We start from the raw sequence: 26,630 nt of genomic DNA on the forward strand, positions 1-26,630 counted from the left end.
ACTGCTTCCCAATTTCAAAGTATTCACTATCACAAGATCAACATGTTAGATTCTGGACAATAAAGTCAATACTGGTGTAGTATAAAAGCATCTGATTTTCATAATCAGCTTTGCTTTATTTCAAACAAGCTGACAGATCTTTGGTTCTTTGACTTACAATGGTTAAACATTACTGACTTCTCACAACCAAAGAACAATTAATAGTAACATGTAAACTGCTAATAAATCTGCAGTGCTGCAAGTTAATGGAATGGTCAAAAATCTGAAAAACAATTTTCCTAAAAGAATGCCAAACACAAGTTCAAAGATATTTCTAAAACTGCATCCATACACTCTGCTGAAAATTATACCTGGCACAGAGGCATCAAATAAATATTTAAAGTGGGTGGTAAAATTTTATAAGCCATCAGTTTCAAAGTACCACAAATACATAGCATAAATATCAAACTAATGATCTATATTAAGATCCCCTACACTCAAATTCTGGGTCTTCTCCTCTACTTCGTTCTCAGATCTTAGTGGCAAGATGGTACGTGACCTCTGAAAAGCTCTCAGTAACTACTAATTCAAGGTGAAAGACTGGCAACATTATAACCTCTTCCTCTTGAGACTGTATTAAAAGGATTTTAAAATGTTTAACACAATGACAGAATGGGAGAGACACATCAAAAGACAATACATTTCAAAAAACTCTATGAAGATGGAAAACAGATTAAGAAATAGAAAATGAATTAACAAGGTAAAGAAAGGGTACAACCAGAAGTGAATCCTAAGAGAAATCCTAAAGAGGTTTGGAACTTGAGGCATCCTCAAAGTTGTAGAAGGAGCAAGAATGAACAGGACAGATGGCACTATGTATACACTGCTGGTCTTTTAGGTCCTCTCTGCCATATCATATGCAACCAGAACCATCATTAGCCAGCTGTGCAAACCTGGACAAGTTTCTTAACCTCTCTTAGCATCAATTTTCTCATTTGTAATGATAGGATAAGAAAATACCAACTTCACAGGATCATCTTGAGGATTGAGTCAATACATATCAAGTGCATAGAACATATCTAACACATACAATAAAGTACTCTGTATTATTTTAAGCCTCTGATGCTATTTGCTTTCTGATTAATTACAGTGTATATATTACTTTGAGAATCACTAATTTAAATAAAATCACCCTTGAGGGATACATAAATGATGGAGATAAAGGCACTTTCATCTTGTGAATACAACTCCATGATGAATATATTACAGTAACATCTTTGCTTAGTCTCAAAGGAAGACTAACAATTATGAGTGTGCCACACGTTAAGTACTAACACAGTGAAAGTGGGGAAAAAAAGGGAAATGGAGACTGACAAGTACTAGTTACTACCTGGTAAGAGAGTGGGGAGAGGTGTCTCAGAGTTTCCCCATGTCATTCTGTGAGTATAACGGCTGTACATTGCTTACCAAGGAGCAAACAAGGACCAGAGTACTATAAATAGAAGCAAAACATGAAACAAACTTCAATGAGAACTGAATCTCAACAATCCATAAATATCACATTAGAAACGTTATCAGGAAATTTCAGTTTGGGCTATCTGAAAAGCATTTATTACAATGACAAAACTAGAGGTTAATTACTTTTTTATTATTGAATGATATTGTAAAGTCTACATCTACATTTTAATCAGGAAGAAATGCTTTGCATTTACATCAAGGACACATTTATTCTAGTGGAATAAAACAGACACAGACAAAAGACCAAGTACATATTAAAAAAAAGTCTAGATGTTTTACCTGGTCCTACTTTTGCTATTTAGGACCATAGCTTTCCTATTAGAAAATTGATCTTACATATACATTAAGTCTGATTTATCTTCCCACATTTTTAAACATTAAATGCAGCTTGTCACAATTTCTAATTATAAACAAGATTGAAAATAATATGGGAGACAAGGTTAGAGAAAAAGAAAGTAGAAGTAGGCTACTACTATACAGCAGAAAGGTTGAGTAAAATGTGCCCCCTCTGTGGCTCATCTCAAAGAAAGACTTTTACTCAGAGAGGCAAGCATTTCTGATCTCAGAGTTAAGTTTCCCACTTCCCCTGTGGGAACAAATCTACAGATGTTTCTGGCCAATTACAAAGTGAAAATATCTAAAAGCTAAATATCAGAAAGGGCCAATACAAATTAAAATTGTGTGCTGGTGTAAATATACATCTTCAGCTTGTTCCTTTATTAAACCTTTTTATTTCAGATGATATTTAAAAATAACTTACATCTTTAGTGTGCTTTATGGTCAATGACGGTAAAGTTGAAACTCAAATGAGTAAGTTTAAAATTTTTGTTTCACTTGATTCTACTGAAATTTCAATTACCTAGTACTTTACTTAACCAAGATATGCACAAGGTAAGTTTTAGCTAAAAAAATAAAATAAAGCAACCATTTCAAGAGTACACAAAAATCATAATGCCCACCTCAAATTTTGAGTTTATAAATTTATGTATTAACTATTGTGTATCCAAGAAAAGTTTACTATGTAATTTAAAAAGCAAATACTTCTTGCACTTTCAAATCAAATTATGTTCAGAAATACAGGGGAAAAAAACGGCAAAATTTGTTACTGGTAACAGAAGACAATGCAATAACAATCCAAATGGAACCTAAGACCAACGACTAACGTTTCTAACTTCTAAACAGACGCACACACATATTATTTAAAGGTATTTGGTAGCAAACTGGATTGACAGAATAAATGTTTTGTTGTAAATAAAAAGTGTAAGTTTCCAATAATTGCCTTATAGCTCCAGCTTTTAAAAACACATACAGTCACCTAACAGTTCTCTAACACATATGTATATGTTGCACAAAGATCCCTGCTAAAAATCAAGTGTATTTAAATGGGTCTTACTGAAGTAGGAAATTCATGATACTAGAAATCTTTTAAAAAATGAGTACAATAGGGCTACAACAACATTACTATTAATAAAAATTACAGAAGAGATTATTGCTGTACTTTCCCCCATAAACACCATCAAACTGTTGCAATTACAAAAAGTACAACCCCAAGTTACTTTTTCTCTTACTGAATTTCATGTTTCACATATCTCTAAAGTTTTTATTCAGCAGAGAATAAATCTTTTCTGTAAGATTTAAAGTATTTAAATGTGTAGCTTCACATTATACTACCATGATTTGCACTTCTCGTTTCCCAAATACACAGACATTTTTCTCAAAAATGAAGATGTCCACATTAAAAAAATAAAGCCTACAAAAAAGTTTCAGAGCTAAAAAACATTATTCATATGGCACGAAGTGATCTCCTACTAGTCCAAAGTCCAAAACATTTAAATGAAGCTATTTATGCGTCGTGTTTGCTTTTCAATGGAATACTACATTTACTGAGGGGAAATCACATTATTTTTTGTTCTTGAGTTAATGAGTATACACAAATTTTTTTATACAGTTATTAAAAAAAATAGGAGACCAAGTTGAATGTGCCAAAGAGAGATCATTCAGTTGGATTTTCCGGAGACATTAAGAAAATTACTGAATGGATTTACTTGGTTGGTTTCCATAGCTTGATAGACCAAAAACAAAAAAATGGCCACAACAACAAACAGCAGAATTTTTATCCACATGGGAATGGAGCGTCCCTTTTTTGTCTTTTCTGACTTGACATCTGCCAAGGGAACATACTTAGGAATGTATTTAGATGAAAAAGACTCGTCCATCCTGAAATCACTGAATTCTAACGGCCGGCCTGCAGCCCCTTTGATCGGTCTGCGGCAGCTAGCACTGTCGGGATTGAGAGGAAGAAGAAAATAAACTTCAGGTGAAGTCATGACTTAGGTAACATAACATGTCATTGCCACTCGTAATTCCAAAAACATTCCTTGAGTTAACAGTAGAAAACCGTCACATATGAACAGTTGAGGTCATAGGCTTAATGAGAACTTCTATACATCTTTCATTTGAAAAGTTTAGATGCTCTAAATTTTCCAATATTCAGAACATGGAAAATATTCACTAGGCTTGTCTTCTTAAAGACCTTTCAGAACTAATGTATGTAGGAGATGAGAGGATAAAAATAAAGTAGTTTGGCTGTGATTCCTTCAGTCAGGGAACAATTCAACAGGTATCTATATAGTCTTCTCAATTAGAAAAGAGAGCTCAGGGGAAAAAAGGATTTCCCTCTCAATAGGTTTCTGTTTAGGTTTAAAAATAGGAATTAAATAGTAGGTAAATGATTTATAATACAAAACTGACCTAACTTTCAAGAATATTAACTGGTAGCTTAGAATTAAACTGCTCCCAAAAGAACAGTTGAAGTAATAGAAATGCCCTAACAGAATATACTAATACTTGTTTCAATGTTATCTGAATACCTAATTCCTGTTGGTGTAGATGCTTCAAAGGGAAACATTTCCTTAAGAATATCCCTTTCTACTCTTCTTTCTTCTGTTTTTTCTCCCACCTAGTAAGAAACAAACAATCACAAGTCAAAATTTAGTGTAAATGTGCATTAATTAAAACATAATTTCAAATACCAGTATCAGAGAATACAATGCACTTAAATCTATCCTAGCTTTTGTAATTGCTATTTCCAAATTCATTATCGCTTAAGTATCTACACACTTCCAAGGTTCTCTCCAAACTTCTTCAACGTGAAGATATGTTAATGTGGTTTTGAGGGGTTATGGGGAGTGGTGGGGAGACTGCCACACATTCAAGCAAGTAAAAAACATGGAACAAAAACCTAAAATTCAGTACAGCTAATATGGCAGCCTAAGTTCCCTCACTGGACTTCCCATGCTTTTCATTAAGAGTATACTATTTCTTCCTCTGCTAACAATGTTTTAATAAATAATCAAACACAGAAGAGATCAAATTAACATGGATCGTTAACAAATTTTAGTACTGTTTTTAAGTACAGTCAATCCAATCATCCTAACTTAAAAACGTAAAACAATTTAATAACCTGGTTGTTTTGCTGCATTTACCTTTATGCCCAGATCAAAATAACCTTAAAGATTCATTAAAATTATAGGGTACCATGCAGTCAGTACTTTAAAGCTTAATTATACGAGTTAATAAATTCAAGCATCATACAAAATCATGTAGAGTCCCATCATGTGACTTTTCAACGAAATACAGTATAGCTTCCCCACAGCCCAGTAACATTTAAAACACATCCATAACAAGGAGTACATGTTACAAGCAGCACACAAATGACCACTTCTTTGAAAACTGGAACTTAAGAGGCACACAGTAGCAAAAGGATAGTATTAGCACATCATACTGTATTAGTTACTTTCCATTGTCACTAATAAAAGTATGTTTTTAAAATAATATATGCACACACACACACACACACACACACACAACCACACCCAATAAAGCTTTGCTCCCTCCCACTGCAAAAAACAAATATAAATATATCGTCTTTCAAAGATCAATGATAGCATCGATCTAAATTTTATGCATTTACTTCAGCTCTTGTCAATGGTTTCTTTGGTGTTCTTCTGGATATGTCTGAGAATTCAGTGATTGGCAGAATAGGAGCTGCATGCTTGAAATTTCCAGTCACCCTATTGACAACCTGCCAAGATTCAAATTATTCAGACTCAGAATTATCCAAACATAACAAAGACATGTAAAAAGAAAAGAAAAAAAAGATATTCTATTTCTGTAATATTTGACTTTTCCTTAATAAAAATTTAGGCAAAAGAACCTATACATGAACACACTCAGGCTTCATATGTGAAGCTCATTATTCTTGAAATATTTTATCAGAAAAGTATCCTTACAATACTTAGGATTCTTGCACAATGAATTAAATTTATATATATAAAATTGGCTGTACTGAAAAATTCTAATATTCAGAATTATATGGGGAAAATGAATTTAAAGTAAAATATTTAAAACCATTAAGTTTGAGATTTCCAAAATTTACCACCTCCCCAATTCTAATTAAAGGTTAATTTACAAAGAATACCACTTGTATAGTTTATGAAACATATTTACTAAGGTTTCGTTGCTTGAAGGCATTATAGTTTCAGCTATGGGAGTACTCTCTGAAATTATTGCACCATCTATACGAAAATGTTCTGAAGTTTCCACCTGTTAGTTTGAAAACAAAACAAAAACAATAAATATAAAATAATCACTAAGGCCCTACCAATCTGAAAACCCAATTCTAAGCAAGAAGCCTTGAATCACCCTTTTCCTCGGAGTTCTTCTCGACCCTCTCGTGGACTCCCTAGTTAATGCCTGCCGAAGTCCGCCTTTTGAAGATCCACTTGTCCATTCAGTCTCAGTTATTCCAGCTTGAGAATAGCTCTATTCAAGCATCGACACATTAAAAGTCATATTCTAACATCAAACACCTTAATAATTGCCATATTAGCACAGTGAAGCCATGAAGTCTCCAAACACCAGCATTTTCAAACAATGCTATGCCCTCAAAATATTTCTAAATGGTATTGATTGAACCGATAGAGAGGCATCAGAAAACACTTCAAATATGGTTAAATACCCTAAAGAGTCCAACCATAGAGCTAACAAATTATAATAAAAATGAGTGAAAAAGCACATCATCTATCACTCTCTCCTTTTGTGATTTGCTGTTTGCTCTGTGGTTCTAGTATCGCATCTCTGGCTATCTAAAAAAAAGTAGGCTAATCATGACTTATAAGAAAGTCATTTATATAACAAGTATTCTAAAGATACAAATTTCAAAATTGTTAGCCTAAGATTAATTAAATCATGTGGCTGGAATGATTTAAATAGTCAGTTTAAATCTTATCAGCTATTTGAACTTAAAAATCTCCAGGTGTCAAACTCTTCTTATGAACAGGTATTAAAAATAAGCAGCAACAAAAGCCTGGCAGTCGGTCACCTCTTTCATGAACACACGAGCCTAAGATGTCACCACCTAATCTTAGTGCTACACCCTCGTCACGACAGGAAGATAGAAAGGCAACAGTAACACACAAGTATTACCCTCTAGATTCACTCCTTCCTGAAGAGCCGACTGACTTTTCCTCACTTAAAAAATAATTTAGCAGTTTTTACATAATAATTTGAAAACTAGATTAGTGCTTCTCAAACTGTACTGTGCACATCAATCACCTGGAGCTTTTGTTAAAATGCAGATTCTGACTCAGTAGTTCTTGGCTGGGGCCTCAAATTCTGCATTCCAAGCAGCAAGTTATTCAGTGTTGAAGCTCCAATTAGTAGATGATTCTTTCAAATTCTTTTAACTAGAGAACATCCATCAATGATTAGTATTATACGAGAGTGTGCTTATATTGTCACTGTTGCTTTCAAGCTGATATTTTACCTAGATAACTTATGTTTTTATACCCAAGTCACTGTCTATTAATTTTAGACATATATTTCACTCTTATCCTAAGACAAGAGTAGTCATCCAGTAAGTATGCTTATTTGGCTGGAAGCATTACTTCCCCACAAGGTATAAACATAAACATGTATCTGATTTTGTATTTTATCTATATTTGAGATTGACATGGTAAGAGCTTCCCTTTGACTCACAATCTAAATCTCTGGGTTCCTTTTCTTGCGGTCAATTACAAAATATTTGCTAAATGCAAACTTAATGCTACTCAAAAGACAAACCTGTGAATAAATTACACACATATAATAAAGGCTTTAGTACATAACTAAAATAAGCTCAAAATTTAACTAACAGTTAAATTCCTGTTTACTTCAATAGAAAGGAACAATAAATTCTCAATCCTGGCAGCATGGTGTCATCTGGGGAGCTTTTAAAAAATATCAATTGCTCCCAACCCCACCTCAGACAAGTCAAGAATCTCTCCTAGAAGACCCTGGGCATAGTTCATTTTTATAGCTCTTGAAGGGATTCTGATGTGCAGCCAGGGTTGAGAGTAACTGGTTTAAGATCACATAAATTACTTATGATGCATCTCAAAGCCAAATGTATACTTTTTAAACTACTTTCAACACTGCTTCCTCTTTAATAAGCAATTGTTTCAATGCCAAGAAAAAGAATTATTGGTATTTAAAACCTTTTTTCTTGAAAGGGCTAAGAAAGCTCATACAATGAAGACCAGATATTTTACCTATGTCCATGGAGGGTAAAGTGATGGTTGGGGAGCGGGGTGGGTGAATCATCCTTTTTCCTTAAAATTGGCTATCTATCAAATGCTAGGCCTTTCCATTTGTTGTATTTTATTCTGAATATTTATTTTGAGTAAATAACTAAAATAAACTCATCAAAAATATTACCAAACATCTCTTGGCATTATTATGGGTAATTGAAAAAATAATCACATTAATCTTTGATGTTGAAGGCCACTTCCATTTAAAGATTATTTTCTTCTGTGGAAGGAAACGCAAGAAACTCACTGGATGCATGTGGTAATTGTTGGGAACAGATACAAGAAGGACACTTTTCACTATTAATCATTTATAGTTTCCTTTATTTAGGTTAAATTCTTTGGTTGAGCATGTCAACCAATTCTATTAGGTTCCTGACTATCATTACATAATTTGGAATTAATGTGTTCACATCAAGTTAATTTACAACCCATGATACAACTTGAAAAGGTACTCAAGATCAAAAGTTCTTTTCCTACCAGAATCTACTATAACAAGTGACTTTAAGAAAATATAAATTAAAAAATAATAAAATTATATTCAATGTTGTAACTACTCAGTAAGATGGATCAAACAATTCTTGATTGAAAAGAAGGAAACTTACTACTATGTCAAGTTAGTAGTCAATGTGATTGCTATATGCTCTGCGGCCAAAATAAGAACTGCAGTGCCATCTATTTTCAGCAAGATGTTCTATACAAGGTCCTGAATTTATCATGAGGAAAAGAGCAGGAAGAAAAAAAGACTTTCTCACTTTTTGCCTTTTGATAGGGTTTATTCAGAAGACATTAGGTAGGTCAGGGAGGAGCTGAGCTACTAAAGAAGCCTATAATATTAAATGACACACATGAAAAAGGCTGTTTACCGGTACATCCTTCCATTATTCAAAATAGCGCATTAATGAATGTAACTCAAATATCTATTGCAAAAAAGTGGCTGAATACATCACAGTACATCCATAAAGTGTGGTACCATACAGCCGTACAAAGCAGTAAGGAAGAGGGCTATACAATATTCTGATATGGAATGATCTAGGATATACGTATAGATCAAAAACAACAAAAAAGGAATGTGCAAAGCAGGCTGCCTTTTATGAAGGAGAGCATAAATAAATATATAAATCTACGTACTTACTTTTATTTTTAAAAAGAAACAAAATATAAACTAAAAGTTAATAAACATGGTAACTGGTGGATGGAAAGAGCGAAGATAAGCAGCCAGATTTGACTCCATCTCATATTGCCTAAATAAAACCACATATTTTCAATAATTAAAAAATAAATACAAAAGAAAAAAATTTGTTCAAGTGACTTTACGCACAGTATTGATTTTATACCCTAAAGACAATAAAAACTCCTAAAATTAAAAACTGTGCTTAGCAGTTTATTAGTTGTAATACTGTATTACTTAGAAACATATATAGTAATAATTACTAAGTAACAGTATTTTAAGAACGAAGGTAGTCAGCATAAAAGAAATGCAAGTATAATACATATAAGTTAGATAGCCTGTGTTCACAAATTTGATGAATTCATGATTTATTTTCTCTCTAAAAAATAAGCTCTCTTTACTGAAAGGCTGAGAAGCAATGACAACCCAGTAGGAGTACCAGCCTAGTAACCAGATTGTAGGTAGCACCCAAATATTTCCCATTAAAGTGATTAAGGTTTTTTGGAAAAATGACTGATGGTAACAGGCAGGAAATATACATGAGCCTGGGACATCTTACTGTGCCAGGAAACAAGAAATTACAAAAGAAAAACAGGGTCAATCAAAGGATACAGGAACCAACCCAGTAATTTCCAGTGGCTAAAAATGGCACAATTTGAACATGAAAAAAGAATAATGATTGCAAAGAATTGTAAATTGGATATATAAAAAACATCTAGTAAAAAGATCATATTGATCATCTTTCAAAGTGACTAGGGCACTTCAATCTGAAAAACAGCAAAAACAAAAGGCAAGAAGTAAGGATTTATCCTAGCTCTCGTATGAATTTTATTTCAAGGTAACTAAGCAGTTCATGAGGCAAAGTTCTCTATAAAAGAGCTCTAGTTACAGTTGTAAAGAATAAGGGGATAAGAAAAATCACCTTACAACCTCAAAGGAAATGATGATCTAGGCAATAATCACAAATGGCCATCACAACCACTAATGAACCATTAACAAGTGATGTGGAACTTTATAATGGATGGATCAGGCTTTCAACATCTGTACCTATTAGTAATTTATTTTAGCATCATCACAGGACATCATGTGCCTCCTGAAATGATGCAAAACGAAGGCCACAATATCATCCGTAAAGCATTCTTGTCTAACTGCATCTAACCACCTTAAACCTGTGCTGTCCAATATGGTAGCTACTAGCCACATGTGACTATTTAAATTCAAATCGAATAAAAAAATAAAATTTCAGTTTCTCAGCCACACAAACCACATTCCAAGTATTCAACAGCAACATGGGGCTACTGGCTACCATAATGGACAACAGATGTAAAACATTCCCATTTTCACAGCTGTACTATAGGACTGACTCCCAAGAAAGAAAGGGTATAGAAAAGCAAGTTAAATGACACTTGAAGAAGCAATCTTCCAAGCCCAGAATGAGAAATTCTGAACAGAACTGGTTTCTTAGCCAAATAAATGGAGGGGAAGCAGTTACAGTGGCTGCTTTTCTATAGCTGTAAACTTGAGAGAAAACAAAACAAAAAACACCAAATGATATGTAGAGCTTGCTTGAATCCTGATTTGAATAATTTAGTCATAAAGAGACATTTCTGAAACTAGAGGAATTTGAACATGGATATGAAAATAATTATTAATCTTATTAGGTATGATAAAGGCATTATATATATATAAAAATAGCCCCTATATTTCAGAGATACATATTGAAATACTGACATTTTAATGTATGAAATGATATTATGTCAGAGATTTACTTTAATATACTCCAGCAAAAAACAAAACAGCAAAACCAAAAAGAATTTAAAAAGCTGGAGGGCACTGGTGAAGAAGAAACTAAACTAGTGAGACACTGGTAATTATTGAGGGTCTGTGACTGGTGACTGGAGAGGGTCATTAAACTCTTGACTCCACTTTTCTATATGGTTTGAATTTTGTATAAGGCCATTGTCTAATTCTGCCTGTCATCTGCTACACTGACTCTCTCCTTTGATTATCCTATCCCTCAGTTTAGATTCCCTAACTCAAACAATTCCCCTGAAACCATCTTTAATACCATCCACCCTTCCTCCTTTTAACATATTATTTGACCAGTTATGCATTCTTGCCAGCCATCTTGGCTTCACACTCTGGACCACAATTTTCCATGATTGTCTACTTCAGTGTCCTTACACCAGACTTTCTTTCTCTTGCTCCATTAATTCCTTATTCTTCAGCACACCCCTGCAGCTCTTCCCTAGCAATACTAGATAAAAGGAAGATAAAATATTTATTCCAAAGGAAGATAAAATATTTATTCCAATATTTGGTTCTATTATTAAACAAACTCTTCTTTCATTCAACATACATTCTCTATACAGCCACCAAGCTCATTTCTAACAAAGAGATCTGAAATTCAACTCATCAACTACACCAAACCATGAGACATGGCTTAAGAAATCAAGAACCCATTCTCTGAGGATGTGTGACTTTAAAATGACAGAGAAGATGGAAAAGATAAATAACTAGACAAATCTTCCAGCTAGACAGAATAAGGATAAGGAAAATGACTCTAGGGATGGCTGTTTTAAAAAGCATCAATGCTAGATCAGAGTCAATAATTTGTTCCTATAAAGCAGTTCATTTATATCTATTCATTTTATCTGCTTATTTTCCCCCTAGTTTCCTACATTTTTCCTTTTGAAAAACTGCATCTTACCTCACCCACAATAATAAAAGATTTAAATGTTCATCTAGAAATAGCAAAGAAAACAGTGTGGTTTTAGGACTAGACTAGCTTCAGAGTTGATGAAAAAGCCACAGAAAACAGACAGAAGTAAAACCAAAGCCAGAAACCTAGAGATAAAGACACAAACATAAAACCCTCCCCCTGACTTTTAGAAGTTACATGTCAGAATTGCTTAGGTATTTCCACCTTTTAAAACATTTCTCTTATAAAGCAGTATGACTGGGTTTGAACCACGCTTAGCACAGAATCAAACATAAATGAGACATTAAACATTTGTTTTGCAGTAAGCACAGAATACACTACTGACAAAAAGTTTCAATTTCTAATACCATTTAAGAACGATGGCATGAACACTCTGAGTACACTGGAATCTGGGTAACAACTATTAACCAAAGGCTAGGACACGGGTAAATTAGTGTTCTCAGATTACTTATACCTGAATACAGCAATCATAAAACTAAAGATACCTGATTGTGCTCAACTCTTCTTTGCTTGAGTGTAACTGGAGTCTTTGCTCTGCCCTTTAGTGGTTCTCTCTTCTCAAGCTTGAGCTCTATTTTAGAGTCTGGAAATAACATTGGAAAAACCATTACTTTCTGAAACATAATAAACTATGTCATCCTAACATTACTTTGGAACCCTGGTTTCAGGTATACTAATATGTAAAACAAGTTTGTCTGTTCATATTACCTCAATAGACCAAAACTGTTTAACTGCAATTTGTCTTTAAAAAGTTTTCTTTTCCATTCTTATTTTATTCCAGTTTTATCACCCCCACTCCTTAATCTGATCACCACTTCTTCCTATGCAGTCTCCTTTTGTTTTTCTGGGACTGACAGCCTAAAACATAACCTGAATTCAAATTGCTCCTAGGGCAGCTTTTCACTAAAAACAATTTAAATGTGGGAAAAGGACATTAAAATATAGTTATCATTCTTTTGTCCATACAGTCACTACTACTATATAAACAAAGGTTAGCTGTTAAAAATTTAGAATATGGAAGAAAACCTATAGGGAATTTTAAGAATGGAAAAACACACACACAAAATATCCTGTATGGTACTAGCCTCTAATGACAAGTGCAGTGATGTTAATACATAAGTGCAGTTTAAATTTCTTCAGCCTTCTTTTTTGATGTGATTATAAAAAGCCTGGGTACAATTGACATAAGGAGGAATCTTGTTCACAGAAAGTACAACCAATCACAGATCAATTCTCCTCATAATACAAGTACTATTTCTTTGAAGAGAAGCTCTTGCATATTACTTAGTACATCACCAAGATGGCTATTAACCTAACAATTCATATGTATCTTTTGTAGGCTTCAATATTCCATTTCTCCTAGATTTTATTACCATTTGAAGAACTAGATTTAAAGAGTTAAAAATTTTAATGTCCCCAGTTTTGTGGCCATTTAACACAGTACAGCAAAATTAATGTCAGTTGTTACTTCTAAAACTTGCATTACCAACAATTTGTTAAGACTACTTTTACCAGACAAAAATGAAGCCAAGTCTTAAATAAAGCTTTGTTTTGTATATTTAAGGGAGTGTGAGTGGAGAGCTATGTGTCTTGCTATCTAGTCTAGTACATCAGTCCAGAATCTACTTGCAAGTCTCCCAAAAATAATCAGTGACTTTTACCATTAGTCCAAATATTCAATCATTTTTTTACAATTAAGGTATCAACTCTATCCTCCACTCCACAATACTTCTATTAATGGATCTACAATATACCTGTTATTTGGGACAATCATTGGCATTATAAAATCTTATGCTTTGTTAACTCAGAATCAAAAAATCTAGAAAGCACAAAGTAAAATACCCAATAGTAGTTAAGCAGAAAGAAATTGATGAAACAACAAATAAGGAATCTGGTTACATATTAATTCCTCTTACAAATTTAAATTCCAACAGCCAATAAAACATGGTCCTCAAATTGAAGAAAAACCATGTAAAGAGTATTTTCAACTATACCATTAGAATGTCAAGTTGAGTTTCAGTGATGGAATGGAAAAGGGATGTTCCTCTGCAAGTATCTAACTTGTAACTCCAAGAATAAAACACACATACAACATGTTTCTGGAGACCACACAAAACTGTTCAAGTTTAACTTTATTGAATTTGCAGAAGCATTCTACAGTAATACATTTTTAAAAAATCACATAGCACTTAGTAGGTACATGTATACATGTACATTTCAGAAGACAAATAACAAATAAAATTACTCCAAGAAAGCTACAGAGATGGACACGTATAGTCTAAGAATATAATGGCTAGGAGTACCCAAGGGGCCATATTTTGCTTATACTTACTACTACTACTTTCCATAAAAATACAAAAAAAACCCAAAAAAACCCAAACGTTTCTACAGGTAACTTGTCTTACAACTTACAATAAGAAATGAAAACAGAGGTTAATATACAGCTTTATATAGACACATAGACATTGGGGTATTTCTTAGGACTTTTTAAGAAAAAGCTAGTAACTCAAATTTGCTTTTATAGTTTAGATTAAGCCTAATCATCCATGAACTACGACATACTTCAAAAGTGTTACTTAAAAAACAAGAAAAAAAGCCCATCTTTCCATTGTCTAGTTCATCTGACAGACTACAGTGATGGTGAGAAAGCACTGTCCCAGAACTGACCTAGAGCAGTATTTCTCAGTTTGGTCCATGAACTGTTTGCTGCCAGTCCATGAAGCTCTTGCACCAGATGTCCATCAGCATACTGTTTTATCAGTAAAATTTTAACACAAAAATAAACCTTGTCATTGACCTAAAATATCTCTAGGTTCAAATTCTGGAGCATGCTTATTTTGTCTTTTGACCAGTAACAGTTTGAAGACTGGTACTTTAAGTTGCACAGATATAAGTATTATGAATGATACTGCAGACAGAAGTAAAAAACAAAAGTAAGAAAATGAGAAAAAAATGTAGATGAGTTTTTGAAAGTGAAAGGATATTTACTAGTATTTAAAACTGAAGTCTCTATACTCTAGTTAATGGAATTTTCCTAATTATGAAGAGTTATAAAATTTTAAGTAAAATAGGAAAAGATGTGATCTAGAAAACTTTAAATTCTATCAGGTATCTATCTGTGCAACTTTTAAAAAAAGTAGTTTACACAGGCCATTATTTGTAGACTGTAATTTGCTGGGTAGGAGCTTGAAATTAGCCCAATCTGGACACTAGAAAGACTTTAAAGGAAAATTTTCGCAAAAAAGCACTTGGGATTCCTAGAAAAGCTTCTAAGTCTCCCATATTAAAGATAAAATGTATGTATTTACTCTTGACTTTATTAGTGTTTATTGCCACGCTTTTTAATTACTTTGTATACTTCTCCTCCAAATAATGTTTCACCTTTAAAGGGAATAACAGCCATTTTATTCTTAGAAGCTGGACTGATTTTGCAATCCTTTAGCCAGAGATATCGGCGACCTAAAGTAGAAGATCCCATGGTATGTGCAGCCACCTTTACTTCATCAAATGCAGCTTCACAAAGAAATGAAGCTGCATCATATGTTTTGCTCAGAATCCCAAGTACCTGGTGCAAACGACTAGGATCTGAGCTAAGAATCTGTGCAGCCTGACTAATGTCTGCTTGCACAGCCCGAGCTACAAAGGCAGTATGGGTCGCTATCTGCAAGGCTGATGCTGCAGCTTCATATGCCCTGCAAAGTGCTAAGTCCAGCTGTTTATCACAAGACTCAGTGGAAGATGCCTGAGTACCTGCAGGTGGAGTGGCTTCAGAAATAAACCCCAGGATTTCATCATCTACTTTTGGAACTGATAATATCTGTGTTGCCTCTCTGGAAGAAACTGGATATTTGCATGCCAATGAAGGCAGCTGCCTATCAATTTGCTGCCACTCCTCTTCAATAATTTTTAAAATAGATTCATGGAAGGGAAAAGATATCTCTGAGGCATCTATTTTATCAGGCTGTAATTGCTTAGGCATTTCTATGCCTAAGGTAGTGAGTGAGTGAGAGACAACAGTTTTGGCTGAAGAAGACATCAGTTCAGATCCAGGTACATTTTGAAATGCTACAGAGAAACCTGTATTCTTTACCCCAACCGACTTTTCACTGAGCTTAGGAAATTTTCGTGGAGGAGACAGGGTTTCAGTTTCCTGAAAATTAGATTGATCAATTCTCTTCCATATATTTTCTACATCCAGTGGGGGTGTAGAGTTAGAAGTCCCAGGTACACTACCTACCCCACCCTGGACCAGCAGAGAATTAACATAATCTCTGATTGCCTGAGCAAGTGGTGGAGAAATTACTTGTGAACTCTCAGACTCTTCTAGTGCTTTCCTCTCACTGGAGAGAGCTGACTGATCTGAAACATGGGACCTTTTATTACGTAATGGTTGAATTCCACTTTTCTCTCCACAGTAAGTATTTTCTACTATGTCTTTATAGCAAGTAGTGGTGGTTTCTTTAATCAGTGAAGGAGAAGCTGCAGCAGAGACCAACCTGGCAGTGAGTTCATGCTGAGAAGATGTCGAAGAACTTTTCTCTAAACATCTATTATGGCTAGATTTGGAGGAAATAAACAAATTCTCTCCAGAGACTAACTTCTGAAACTGATCTCTGCCAGGCAAAGTTGTGGCAATAAGAGGTTCCCTAGGTGGATCTCCCTCAGAGGTATGTACTTTCTTAGCTGCCTGTTGTTCAGTCCTGCCCAAAGGAGGACGGGTGGAGATTTCAGGAAAAGAAATACCCTGAAAAAATCCACCAGTGGGAGTAGTTGGAAGTTCAGAAAAAGGAACAAAATCCCTAGTGGACTTCACTTTCTTGTGTTCTTTCTTCTTTCCTGTAGAGGCAAAAGAGGCAGGAAGTTTAAGCATTACTTGTGTTTAAGCTGATTTTATTCTTTGCCTCTTTGCTAACATAGTGCTGTTGAAGGAAAAGACTATATATTTCATATTCTGAACAACCAATTTGACTGTGCCCTGGTAGACAATACTTATAGAAACATAAGCAATTTGGGTCAAATTAATCATGAAATTACCAAGTCATATGAATTAAAAGTTTATTAATATGAAATTGTTTTAATAATAAAGTTTTAAGAGTTCATTTATTTCTTGTACTATTCTCAAAAATATTCACATGTCATGGCCCAATTTTCTTAAGTCTACTAAAAATGTCAGATATTTGCTTTAAAGTTGCCTTGAAAACAGATCATCTAGCAAAATCTATAAATTTAAATGCCTATCAACAGAAAACAGAGAAAACATAGAAAACATGCCTTATGTAAAAAAACCTGCTATAAATTAATTACTCATAATAAACCAGACATATATGTAATAAATCCATAAGATGAGATCACAATACTATATAACACAGAGTAAAGAAGAGCAAGTGGTAAGTTTTAGTATGATATTATTTATATAGATTTTTTTAAAGTACAAAATAATATCATTATTTGATAGATGCATATGAAAAAGTATTTAAAAATAGGCTGGAAAGATAAGCATCATATGAAAGAAATTTCTGTGGAGATGATATTTGAAAAAAGAGTAAATGGGAGATCTTTGTCTTTATTTGTAATACTTTATTCTTAGAAAAATGAGATTTGAAGCAAAAAAGAAAAAGTTACTTGGTAATTTTAGGTGACAAAAAATTAGACATTTGTACTTTTCTGTTTCTTAGAATTATCAACAAAAGGTATTTAAATCAAGTTACACGGAGGGTTACTCTAATGATATGAACAAAAATCACATGTATTTTGGTAATGTTTTATCTTCATGATTACTGTATCTTATGAGTCTGAAAAAATTAGATATTTGATTAACATCAGTTAAAATTTTACCTTCTTCGTTGTCACTGTATCTGTCAGAATCATTACTTCCATTCTGTCTTGTATTTTCTGCTGAAGAAGAAATAGATGGCAAAGGAGTAGACGATCTTGAGTCTGTTCCTTGTTCCCTCAGTTTCAACAACTTTTTCTCATATAGCTTCCTGGTTGTTCCTGTAGTAAGGCAGAACTTACCTTAGTACTTTTATTATTTAAGATTCAGCTTAGGCATTATCTTTAGTAACATTAAAATGTTACTTTCACTTTTTTCTGAACTTAAGTGCTTAAAAATAATTTATCATGGATTTTTTTCTAAAACAGGTATTTTTCTTAGATTTTAATACATGATTACAATGTTTCCTTTAACAGCATGGAATACATAGATGAATACAGATCTTATTACAGATCATCTACTGCAGAGCCACATACAAACGAGTATTTTTGACTGAAAAGTTTTGGACTTTGTGTATTTTCTCCAACACTATGTAACAGTACTTGCCTTCATAGAAAAATTATTTATAAGCAACAGACTGTAGTCCTCTAAATTACTATGATTAAAACCCCACAACCCTGAGAAATTAGTATGCCTACAAATAGCTTTTAAGTAATGGGAAAAGTCCTATAAATCTCTTCTTAAAAATTGAATGTATTTGACATACAACACTGTAAATTTAAGGTGTTAAATCACATTTAAATATAACTACTTAGCAGTTGAAATGACATTTTATGGAAAATGTGTTACAAATAGAAATTATATACCAATTAGACAGAAAGGTAAAATTGCAAGATGAATTAGTAATGGAATCTAGTATACTACAGGGACTGTAGTCAACAATACCTTGATATATACCTGAAATTTGAAAAGGTAGGTCTTAAGTGCTCTTACCATACATATACGCACAAAGGAAAACTATGTGAGGTGATGAATATGTTAATTAGCTTGACTATGACCACCATCTCACAATGTTATGTACATCAAACATCAAGTTGTACACCTTAGGATGGAAAAGAAAAAATGAACATCTGGTATACCAACATACAATTTAAAGTATGTTGATACATGACACACATTTTCCAGCATCAATCTTTTGGAATTTTAAATGAAAAATTTTAAAAGAGAATGAAATGTCTACAGGTCATTATATTAATGTGCTTATTATAATCTATTTGGAAGCAGTGCATTAAATGAAACAGAAAACAACACTCTAAATCCTCATTTGGAAAAAACCCACAGGAAAAAACAACCCTCCAAATCTGCAGTGTTCAAAATTTTTTATAACTTAGAAGATCAAATTAGACCTTTGTCATCTTGAGGTTATTGCAAAGACCGTTCAGAATTAAGGGATAATGAGCCGTACAAAATCGCCAACTGACAGCAACCCAATGGTGGAAAGCCAGTGCTATTTAGTTCCAAGTTTTCTTTCTTTAGTTTGTTCTTTATAGTATCACTCATGAATCCCCATCATGGCAAGACTCAAAGGTACTTTTAGTGATAACTGAAAGCAGGTACTATACCAGGCATTGAATAATTTGAGTTATATTAGCAGGTCTGTCACTAACTTACTGATAAGGATGAATTTGGCCAACTAAGTTTCCTCATATTTTCCTCAATTATCCCGTAAGACACATAGGTCTTATTAGGTAGTGTGCTCCGAGCACCATATGAAACAATCTCAACAATAGAGGTAATCTCAAATATTACCTAGTTTAAATCTCTCATTTTATTCCCCTCATTTATAGTTAAGGAAACTAAGGTTCTGGTCATATAAACGATTCATGATAGGCAGGCCTTTATAATCCAAACTCTGTTATACAAGAGGGGAAAACAACTTGGGGCACTGCTTCACTTTTATGAGGTTTGAAATGTTATCAACGTACCCACAATAGGACCAGGATTCACTCCATATTTCACCAGCTGATCCAGAAGGCCTTCATTAGTGAGCTCTGCTACATCTACATCATCTTTATCTTCTAGTCTGGGTTTATCAGTTTTCTTTGTGGCTTTCTGTAAACAAAGCCCAGTTATCATTTACTATATAAATAATACCATATACAATTAAACACACAAATTCACCTTCAAGCTGATTTACAGTTATATTCAGCCTTAGCAATTTGATTAAATTTAAAACTAATTACTTGGCAGTATTTTCTAAATCAATTATAATTATACAAACCTAATAGCCAAGGAAGTAACTCAAATTTTAAATATATTACTGTTAAAATAGTAAATTTTGGCTGATTGATCTACAGGGGGAGGGGATGGCATAAAAAATCCAAAAGAGCAAATAGACTGGGTTTGAACATTTTCACCCAGATTATCATAAATATAATTTACACCTGGCCTCATTCAATTAGCCTTAAAAGTTTAAATTAATCTAGGAATACTTAAGACTTTACCACAAAGGTTTATACTTAATTATTTATAAAAGTGATTTCCTTTAAGCAAGCATATCAGAACTTAAGGAACTCAGATGAACCTTCTTTTGATATAGTGGTAGCCAGTTTTTGACACATGGAGGATGTCAAACTTACTTTATGGCTACGTATCACCCTGACAGCTTTGTTACCACACTTAATTCTATATGACCATTTCACTAAAAATAGTTTTCAGACTGTGGAACAAGCTTTGAGAGAAAATTCAAAGTTTTAAAAAGTAACTTAAGCAATGCAGCATTTACTGGAAAAAAACATATGAAATTCCAAGGTTAAACAGAATTAAGGGAACAAAGTATGGGTATCTTTTAGGGTTGAGACAAATAGCCTTACAAATGTCTCAGTAATCCCAGAAAGCATCAGAGTACTGAACAAAAATGGCTGTTTAATGGCCATAAATATCAAAGTCAGTTTAGGCCCAAATTACTATTTAAAGCAGAAGAGTCGATACTGCATCCTAGACATATTTTATGCAAAATGGCAAAAATCATAAAGGTGTAGAGACTGCTTACTTCCCAATGATGCTAGTGGGTTAAAAAAAAAAAATCAGGCATTATTTGTCCAAATGTTAGAATCTGAAGTACTTTAAATAAAGCAAGATGATGAAACATAATTTTTTTAAAGATAGCTGCTAATAAGAATGATGTCAACTGAAGAGAAATCTTTAATTAAAAGATGGCTATTAAAAAGTGAGGGTACTTTCTATAGGCTTTAAAACCTGTATTACACTGATATGGGATCATCAGGCTCAAATCCTGAAGCAAATCATATACCTTGATGTCAAAATAGTTGCCTACTGTCTAAGAGTTCTAGATAACAAAGTCTTGAAATTCTATAAAGATTATTAAAAAATCTAACAGATCTACTCTCGTGTTAGTGACCTATTTTCCAAAAAGCATGGTGCAGTTGGGAAGAAAAACTCTATTACACAACATAAATATGTTATGTTATTTGAAATGTACTTTAAGAAAATCAATGAGGTACAGATTACTTGTAGATAATCCCTCCTACCATAAAGAATGTTCAATTTCTATCAACAAAACATTCAGGAATTTCAACTTCTTGCCACAGCATGAGGTTTTCAAGAAATCTTTTTCTTTGGCAATCATCACGTTCCACCTACTTTTTGTTAAGTTATTTGTATACATGCTTTATTTTCTCCAAACAGTGAACTCCTTGAGCAATTCCCAGAGGCGGTTTGGTATCAAATCCTCAAAAACTTTTGGTTACACCTATTTTCCAGTCTGACCCCATTCTGAGTCCTAATCTTGGGCGTGAAATTTGTATTTTAATATCTATTTCAGGTGATTTGGGTGCAGCATTTAAGAAGGTAGCAGAAAGCATAAGCACTGTCATATTCCTATTTGTATCCCAATCATCTCTTTTTTTAAAAAAAAGGAGCAGGAGAGTAGCTGACACAATAGGCACCTGGTAGATGTTTTGTTGAATGAATCAATGTATCATCTGGGCAGGGGAAAATAAGTCACTTATTTTAAAAATACCTATTTCTTATTAGGAAATAACAAAGGCTTACCAAATTGAAGCAGGAAACAAGCTCCCTTGTATTTTATTAAAACCTAATGTAAAACTACAGCTTTAAAAAGAAATCTTAAGAGGCAAAAAAATTGGCATAAGGTAAACATGGAGCATGGTTTCATAAGAGGCTACCTGATTTCTATTTTTAATTTATAGGGAGAAAAGTAATGCCATTTTATGAAGTATCAAATTTAAGAAGAATAATTAGGAGACAGGTAGTATAGTATATGTAATTATCAAGCTGGTAGTTTCAATCAGGAAGAAGGAACCATTCTTTGTACTGATTTCTGCCTCCAGAGAGCTTTGTTCCTTTAAGTAAATCATGTAACCTAAATTTCACTAAAAAATACTGAGTACCCACTACGTGCCAGGCCCAGTTCTTCACAACTACCAACTGACTTTTTCAACATGAAATCCAATAATTCTATGATATCACCTATAAGCTACTCATATTTTTCTAACCTCTATCATTATTATAGATTCTACTGTGCACTTACTATGTACCAAGATGTGTTTAAATGCCTTTTATATATTAAGTCACTGAATACTACAAATCCTATGAGATCAATACTATTATCTCCATTTTACCAGAGAGGAAAGTGAAGCCCAAAGCTGTACAGCTAACTCAGGCAACCTAAATACCATGTTACACAGTAACGTTTGGACACAGTTCACAAACTTACCTCATCCAATTCTGAAAACTTTATTATGATAACATTGTATTGCTCTGGCATTAAATAAGGAAAAAAAGAATCAGAAGTCACATGTTGTAACAGGTATCAATTGCAGAGCACTACACACATCCAGGAATGTAAACTCATGTAATCCTCCATCTTATTAAGTAGTTATTAGATTATCCCTATTTTCCAGATGAAAACAGCTTCTGACAGGCAGTATTCATGTTCAAGGTCACCTGAATATGATTCAGAAGTCTGTTTACTTAGTATCTTAGAGTATGGTGGTCAATTTATTAACATTTACCATTACTAACATACTTCTTACTGTTCTGTTCCATGTCTTTAAATAGTTCCTGTTAAGAATTCATAATCCACAAGAGAAGACCATTCAAGAATGCTTATGCTCCACTGCACTCCAAATAGCTATACTGTTTTGCACCTTGTGACAAAAGGCAGATTGCCAACTCTGAAAATGTTTATTTTTGTGTCAATAATCTAGATAATTTCAACATCTGAAAATCCTGGCATCATCAAGATGCATACAACATAAAGCTTAGAAAGAAACTAAAAACCCAAACCAAGTTTTGAATATGGGAATTTTTTGGTCATATAAGAGCAAGTGACCCTAAAGGAGACAATGGTGATGGCTAAAATGAAACAATTTCTCCTTTCATTAAAACTATTCCTCACAAACTCATATTTAAATATGTTTAAATGCTATGCCTTTGGCCAAATTCACATTAATGTTTGATTTGCTTTAAAACGTTAAAAACTCACCACTTAAAAAAAAATCTGCTTAATCTGCAACTCTCAATTTGGCTTTCTTTTACTAAGAAATGTGACTCTATTGGAATTTTTATGGGAATGTCTTGTGTAGAGGAACTTTACAAACTACTTTAAAGTGACTAAGGTTCTTTTCCTGTAAATTCAAGTTATTTTTCCTGTGTCCAATAAATTAAATTGAAATAAAAAATGTTTACATTCAGTCTTCTTACAGACCAAAATACACAGTGTAGATTGGGACAATCTCTTTTAAAAAGCTGTTTAAGGAAAAACATTAAAACTGAGATGGTTGTTTCTGTTGAAAACAAATTATCAAAATAAGAACGACTTCTAAAACATACAACCAAATACATCCCTGATTCAAGAATAACAAATTTGCAGAAAATAGCAATATAGGATTCCAGAGACCTGTTTATTTTAAGTGTGTTGACTTAAATGGAAAATATTTTATTTTCAATCGAACCAAATACAAGGTATTTCTTTTTCAAAGGGATTGGGGAAAAACAGGTAAGGAGTATGTTTTGCAAAAATAAATTTGTTTTTTATACATTATAAAGGAGTCAAGTGGTTTCCTTTACAGCCACAAAAACAAGACATCAGAAATAATAAGGTGGAGTTGGCCTTTTATTTATTGAACAAAATATTTTTTGGCACTACTATGTGCCAGGCACTGAGTTCAGACTTGATTCAATTTCTCGAAAGACCAGGCAAAGACTTGCAATTATGTTTACATGTGTTTATTACATCTACTTCCACCTTAGTCCGGAAAAAACATCACAGATTTTTAAAAACTAAAGTTAAGCAGTGTAACTTTGAAAGAGGCAGCACTTCTGAGTTACACTAGTCACCGGAAGCAGCAACTTCAAACTCCACATTCAATGTCTATAATAAAGAGCATTGGACGATCTACCAATCACTAGTTTTAACTACATTCTACAGATTCACACCAACAAAATAGCATGTGAAAACTCACAGAACACGAAAACAAGCTATTCTCAAAACAAAATACATTTGCTGCAGTCAATCTGAGATTTGCCCGGGATTAGATGTTCCACATTGCAATATTGACATATCAAAGTATCACTAAACATTTCTCCCGATTCCAAAAAGCTTTCCTCGAGCAAAATTTACCAAAAAAGAAGGGATGAATAAAAAATCCTTAGTAACTATAATTTTCAAATATTTGAGAGTCTATGTAACCACTTAAAGACGTATTTTAAAAATGCGTTTTAATCTTGGGTAACGTTGCCCCGCCAAACGATGGCCTGTTGCTGGAAAAAGAGGAACACAAACCACAAAATAAATGGTTCAAAAAGCCCTCCATATGCAAAAACATGAAATGGCGGGAATTTCATTATTTCAAATTTTGGTTAGAAATTAGTGTGTCACATATTGCCCTCCAGGGAGCGCTCTGAGACTCGGTTACTAGTCTTTCAGTTAATAAAGCGGGAAAACGCTCGAACGTAACCTACAGTAGTTTCGGGGTGACCCCCGTTCGGGCTTTTCGCAACAGCGCCTAAGTCCCCCGTCCAAATACCCACCCCCGGCGGCCAGTGGTCAAGGAACGTCGAGCCTTCCACGCGCTCGTCACCCACACACACCGCAGGCACGCACACCGAGTTCACACCTCCCAGACACACAACGGCGGGGACGCTCGCCCTGCGGCCCCAACTTCGCGACGCGACGCGACTCTCCGGCGCCCTCCCCTTCCCGAGCCAGAGGCCGCAGACCGAGGCCAGCCTCCCGGCCGGGCGCCCATACCGCCCCGGAGGCCCGCGGGGGCGCCGCGGAGAGTGGGCTGCGTGCGCGCGGGGGGGCGCCAACCGCCGCCTTTGTGGCCCCGGCCGGCCGTCCTTACCCTGCCGACGGAGGCCCGGCTGCGGCCCGCGACAGCGGCGCCGGGTCCGAGGACCGGGGTGGGCTCGCGCTCCTCGTCGCTGGAAAAGTCCGGGGGCCCCTTGCTGTTGGCGCCGGCGGCGAGCGGCGGCCGGTTGCGCGCCGTGAGGTGCTGCAGGTAGAGCTGCACGTACACGTCTTTGCGCTGCTCCCCGGCCGGGAGCATCACATTGTTGGCGACCAACTCACTCTTCAACTTCTCCTTCGTCAGGACCGAGGGGTCCTCCAGGAACTCCGGCATCTCGGGGCGAATCCGCCTCCCCGCAGCACTCACACCCGCCGCTCACGCCGGCGCGCTCGCTCCTTGCCCGGGGGGGCCGCGCGCCGCCCGCGAGCCTCAGGGCTCCCGCCCGGGAGGAGCGAAGCAAAAACTCGCACACACAAAGCCAAGCAGAAGCGGGACACAAAGCCCCCAGAGCACTAGTGCCGACCAGGTGGGGGCCAAGCAGGAGCCCGCACCAACCCCAACCCACACACTACAGGCAAGGGACGGCAGCCTGCTTCGCCCACGCCCCAAGAACGCGCGCCGCCATTGGCCCGCGGCGGGAGGAAGCGCGGCGGCGATTGGAGGGACGCCTCGCGCGGGTTCCATTAGCGGCGGCCCCGTGCGAAGAGGTGGTGGAAACGTAGTTTAAAAGCCTGTCGGGCGGGATCCCTGGTGTCTGGCCTGTTTCAGTTTCCCCCTTCTCCACCCTTCCTCTTACACGCTGATAAGGCACGAGTCGCACCGCTTTTGTGCGCGGTTTCCTCTCCCTGCTTGAGAAGCAGCTTTCCTCCCCGGGGGTCGGTCGCGTACAACCGGCCGGTTTCACGCTGACAGCGAGGACCCGGGGCTGGGCCTAGGTTCTGCACCGAAGGACACGGATCCGCCGAACAGCCGCATCCTTTCCTTCCCCAAAAGCTAGCCCTGATAGGGAAGAAAAGAGAGGCGTGTTCGTAAGCACTCGTCTTACTGGATTTGAATTACTGAGGGGAAGGAAGGGGAGAGTGAGCAGGGAAACCCCGTCCCTGCTTGCGAACGCTTCTTTTGTTCCTGAAATTCAGCAAAGGCCAGACAGATCTCTACTGTTGGGCACTTTAAAATGCCGTTGAGTCTGTGACTTAAAAATTGTACCGTCAAATACTAACATTAACTTCCTACCCGACAGGTTGGGACATTTATAAATTATTTCATTTGAACAGTTGGAGCTAAACTGCATTTTTGGTGAGAGCCTACTCTGGGTTAGATCCTTCCACCATAAGTATCTTACTATAACTTAATCACACTTTACGTTTAATACAACAAAATAAAGCAAAACATTTAGGACTGCCTAAATGGGCAACTTAAACGAGACAGTGCATATTAAATTTTAATCATAGGCCTGGTGACCTGTAGTTAGGATGGGGACCTTATCAAAACCAGATTACTGATTCAAATGATAAACTGGTAATCTTAGAAATTTGCTGCAATTATGTCTTCTTGAAAACAA

At 35.4% G+C, this 26,630-nt stretch overlaps 1 protein-coding gene across 4 annotated transcripts; it reads right to left on the reverse strand.

Annotated features, from left to right (window-relative positions):
• Positions 1-1,610: 1,610 nt before the first annotated feature.
• On the reverse strand, positions 1,611-26,173 carry TMPO (thymopoietin). 4 transcript variants are annotated; one of them, XM_057486493.1, is made up of 9 exons: positions 25,124-26,078; positions 19,715-19,841; positions 17,852-18,010; positions 12,502-12,599; positions 6,202-6,321; positions 6,007-6,102; positions 5,471-5,581; positions 4,368-4,456; positions 1,611-3,777 (listed from the first exon to the last, which is right to left on the reverse strand). In XM_057486493.1, exons 1-9 carry the CDS (start codon positions 25,400-25,402, stop codon positions 3,495-3,497), a joined length of 1,362 nt encoding a protein of 453 aa, XP_057342476.1. In that variant the 5' UTR covers positions 25,403-26,078; the 3' UTR covers positions 1,611-3,494. The 4 variants fall into 4 exon arrangements, with proteins under 4 accessions (XP_057342476.1, XP_057342477.1, XP_036746963.2 ...); XM_057486494.1 differs by lacking the exons at positions 6,007-6,102; positions 6,202-6,321 and having other exon boundaries at positions 25,124-26,068; XM_036891068.2 differs by lacking the exons at positions 5,471-5,581; positions 6,007-6,102; positions 6,202-6,321 and having other exon boundaries at positions 25,124-26,051.
• Between the last annotated feature and the right edge of the window lie 457 nt (positions 26,174-26,630).

Source organism: Manis pentadactyla, chromosome 10 (assembly GCF_030020395.1).
Source record: "Manis pentadactyla isolate mManPen7 chromosome 10, mManPen7.hap1, whole genome shotgun sequence".
NCBI classification, from domain to species: Eukaryota; Metazoa; Chordata; class Mammalia; order Pholidota; family Manidae; genus Manis; species Manis pentadactyla.